This window comes from Camelina sativa, chromosome 17 (assembly GCF_030686135.1).
Source record: "Camelina sativa cultivar CO46 ecotype springtype chromosome 17, ASM3068613v1".
Lineage (NCBI taxonomy): Eukaryota > Viridiplantae > Streptophyta > Magnoliopsida > Brassicales > Brassicaceae > Camelina > Camelina sativa.
In genome coordinates, this window is record NC_141896.1 from 12,800,560 (window position 1) to 12,803,748 (window position 3,189).

Genomic DNA, 3,189 nt, shown 5'->3' on the forward strand with positions numbered 1-3,189 from the left:
CTTTTTTTCTCTCAAAAACACAAACGGCGACAGAAGAAAAGAGACTAAACCCTTGTTTTGTCGATTCCCCCTTTAAATACCCGGTTAAACCACTAACCAAACCAACCAAACCGAAAAATCACGAATTAAAACAAACCAGTCGAACCCAGAAATTAGTGGTATCGATCGATGCCACTAGGGTGTCGATCGACACTCCTACCAAAACCACAAACTCTGGTTCGCGGATGTTACAGTCTTCCAGGGCTCCACCCAAGCCAGAGAACGGCGATGGGAACAAACCGCCAAATAACGAAGTGGGAGACCTACGTGAACTTCTTCTTACAAATCAGACTAGCATATTTTCTATGCAAGCTTCGATTGAGACGTTAACAATAGCGTTGACACAACTTCTTGGGGAACGTAATCCACAATCGGGAGCTGTAGTGGTGGAAGACAATAACCATCCACAAAATCCTCTGCGTCATGAGCTTGCTAATTTCAGACCACACGAACAATTTCATCATGACACAAGATGGGAGGCTGGTTTCAAAGTGGAGATACCCGAGTTTCATGGTGGTGTTAGTGGTGACTCGCTTATTGATTGGCTTGTGGCTGTTGAGGAAGTTCTCGCTTTCAAACATGTTCCCCATGACCGTCAAGTCCTGTTAGTGGCAACACGTTTTCGTGGGCATGCTGCATCTTGGTGGCAGAAATGGAAGACAAGCCGTGTGCGTTTAGGGAAAGCTCCCATTACTTTGTGGGAGAAGCTTAAGAAGAAATTGCGGGGAACCTTCCTCCCGCATAATTTCGATCGCGCCATGTTTACTCACCTCCAAAACTTGAAACAAGGGTCGCGTTCTGTTGATGATTATGCCGATGAGTTTTATTTGCTATTAACCCGCAACGAGATTCGTGACAGTGAGTTTCAGCTTGTTTCTCGTTTCATTGGTGGCTTGCGTAACCAAATTCAAAACTCTATGGCACAGTGTGATCCAGCATCAGTGGCTGAAGCCCACCGACGAGCTGCTTCTTTCGAGCAGCAGTTTCGTTCATCATCTTGGAATTCGTCGCCCCAGACACGTTCAACTGATCAGTCATTGTCGCAGCAACATTCTCCTTTCAAGGATACTTTGGAATCCAACAGTGGAACCAATCGGGAAAATCAACAAGAGGGTGAACAAGTTTTGCGTCGCTCAGCTCGTGGTCCAAGTGCTCTACGTTGCTACGCATGTGGTGAACCGGGTCATAGCCAAACCGCTTGTCCTAATCAGAAAAAGCGTAGTCTTCTTACGGCGGAGACAGGAATTGATAACACGGAGAATGCCGATGACTTTGAAGAAGAGGATCCTCCTTACGATGATGACGTACATCATACACATGGTGATACGGGTACTGCACTTGTCTTAAGCCATGCATGTTTAACACCTCAACAACGTGAAGAATATTGGTTACGAACAAACATCTTTCGCTCCACATGTACTATTCGAGGAAAAATTTGTACGTTCATCATTGATTCTGATAGCTGTCGTAATTTTATTGATGCATCGGCTGTGGAGAAACTTGGTCTCCTTGCTGAATCACATCCTGCTCCGTATAATCTCACGTGGTTTCAGAATGGTGGTGCCCAGCGTGTGTCTCAGTGCTCTTTGGTTCCTGTCTCTATTGGACCGTTTTACAAGGATCGTTGTTACTTTGATGTTGCTCCAATGGATATTTGCCACTTGGTATTGGGAAGACCTTGGGAGTATAATCGTAAAATCATTCATGATGGAGTCAAGAACACGTACCAATTTATTTGGGAAACACATAATATTGTCTTGTTGCCTTCTCCAAAGCCCTCGCTTACTCCAGCCGCTCCACACCCGGTTCCTTTACCACCACGAGACCGTTTTCCTCCATCGCGGATAGAAACAACCCCACATCATACTCTTCCAATTTTATGTTCTTATGCTGTTTTTGAGAAAGAGTTACAAGACACGGTTTTGTGTTGGCACTTCTTTCCTTTGGTTCCCTCTGCAGGTGGATCTTCTATCTCGGCTGACATTGGGTCTCTTTTACAAGAATTTTTGGATTTGTTACCACCGTTACAAGATATCCAACATCAGATTGACTTGGTACCTGGAGCAACACTTCCTAATCAACCGCATTATCGTATGAGTCCACAAGAGCATGAAGAATTGCAACGTCAAGTTGAAGATCTTCTTCGTAAAGGCCATATATGTGAGAGTCTTAGTCCGTGTGCAGTTCCGGCATTATTGATTCCCAAGAAAGATGGTACGTGGCGAATGTGTGTGGATAGTCGTGCGATTAATAAGATTACGGTAAGATATCGTTTTCCTATACCTCGCTTAGACGATCTTCTTGATCAAATTGGTCATGCCACTGTATTCTCCAAGCTTGATTTGAAGAGTGGTTATCACCAAATTTGTATTCGACCGGGTAATGAGTGGAAAACTGCATTCAAGACAAGAGAGGGATTGTTTGAATGGCTTGTTATGCCTTTTAGTTTATCAAACGTGCCAAGTACATTTATGCGTGTAATGAACCAAGCTTTACGCCCCTTTATAGGTAAATTTGTGGTGGTTTATTTCGATGATATTCTGATTTTTAGCTCCACTTTGGTCGAACATCTTTCCCATCTTCGTGAAGTGCTTGTGGTGTTACGGACCGAGAAATTTTTTGCCGCCAAGCAAAAATGTGAGTTTGGATCGACATAAGTTAAATTTTTGGACAATATTGTTTCGGATAAGGGCTTTTCCGTTGATGTTGCTAAGATTGAGGCTATACGTTCATGGCCTACTCCTAAGTCGATTACTGATGTGTGCAGCTTTCATGGACTAGCTTCTTTCTACCGGCGGTTCGTTCAGTATTTTAGCAGTATTGTAGCTCCCATCACGAACTGTATGAAAGCGGGCCGTTTTGAGTGGACGATGGAGGCCGATAATGCATTTGAGCTTATTAAACAGAAACTTACTACCGCACCGATGTTGGTTCTTTCGGACTTTTCCTTGACTTTTGAATTATTCCAAGGTTGGTATTGGTGCAGTTCTTAGTCAACAAGGTCGCCCCATTGCTTATTTTAGTGAGAAATTATCTGGAGCTCGTGGGAGATATAGCACTTATGATGTCGAATTTTATGCTATTGTTCAAGCTATCAAACATTAGAGGCATTACTTGGTGCACCGTGACTTTGTTCTTTTCACTGACCAC

The 3,189-nt window shown here is 43.7% G+C and overlaps 1 protein-coding gene across 1 annotated transcript; it reads left to right on the top strand.

Moving 5' to 3' along the window:
- The first annotated feature begins 491 nt into the window (after positions 1-491).
- On the top strand, positions 492-2,696 carry LOC147923616 (uncharacterized). Its single transcript, XM_087496496.1, has one exon. It carries the CDS (start codon positions 798-800, stop codon positions 2,694-2,696), a length of 1,899 nt encoding a protein of 632 aa, XP_087352622.1. The 5' UTR covers positions 492-797.
- The last annotated feature ends 493 nt before the right edge of the window (positions 2,697-3,189 follow it).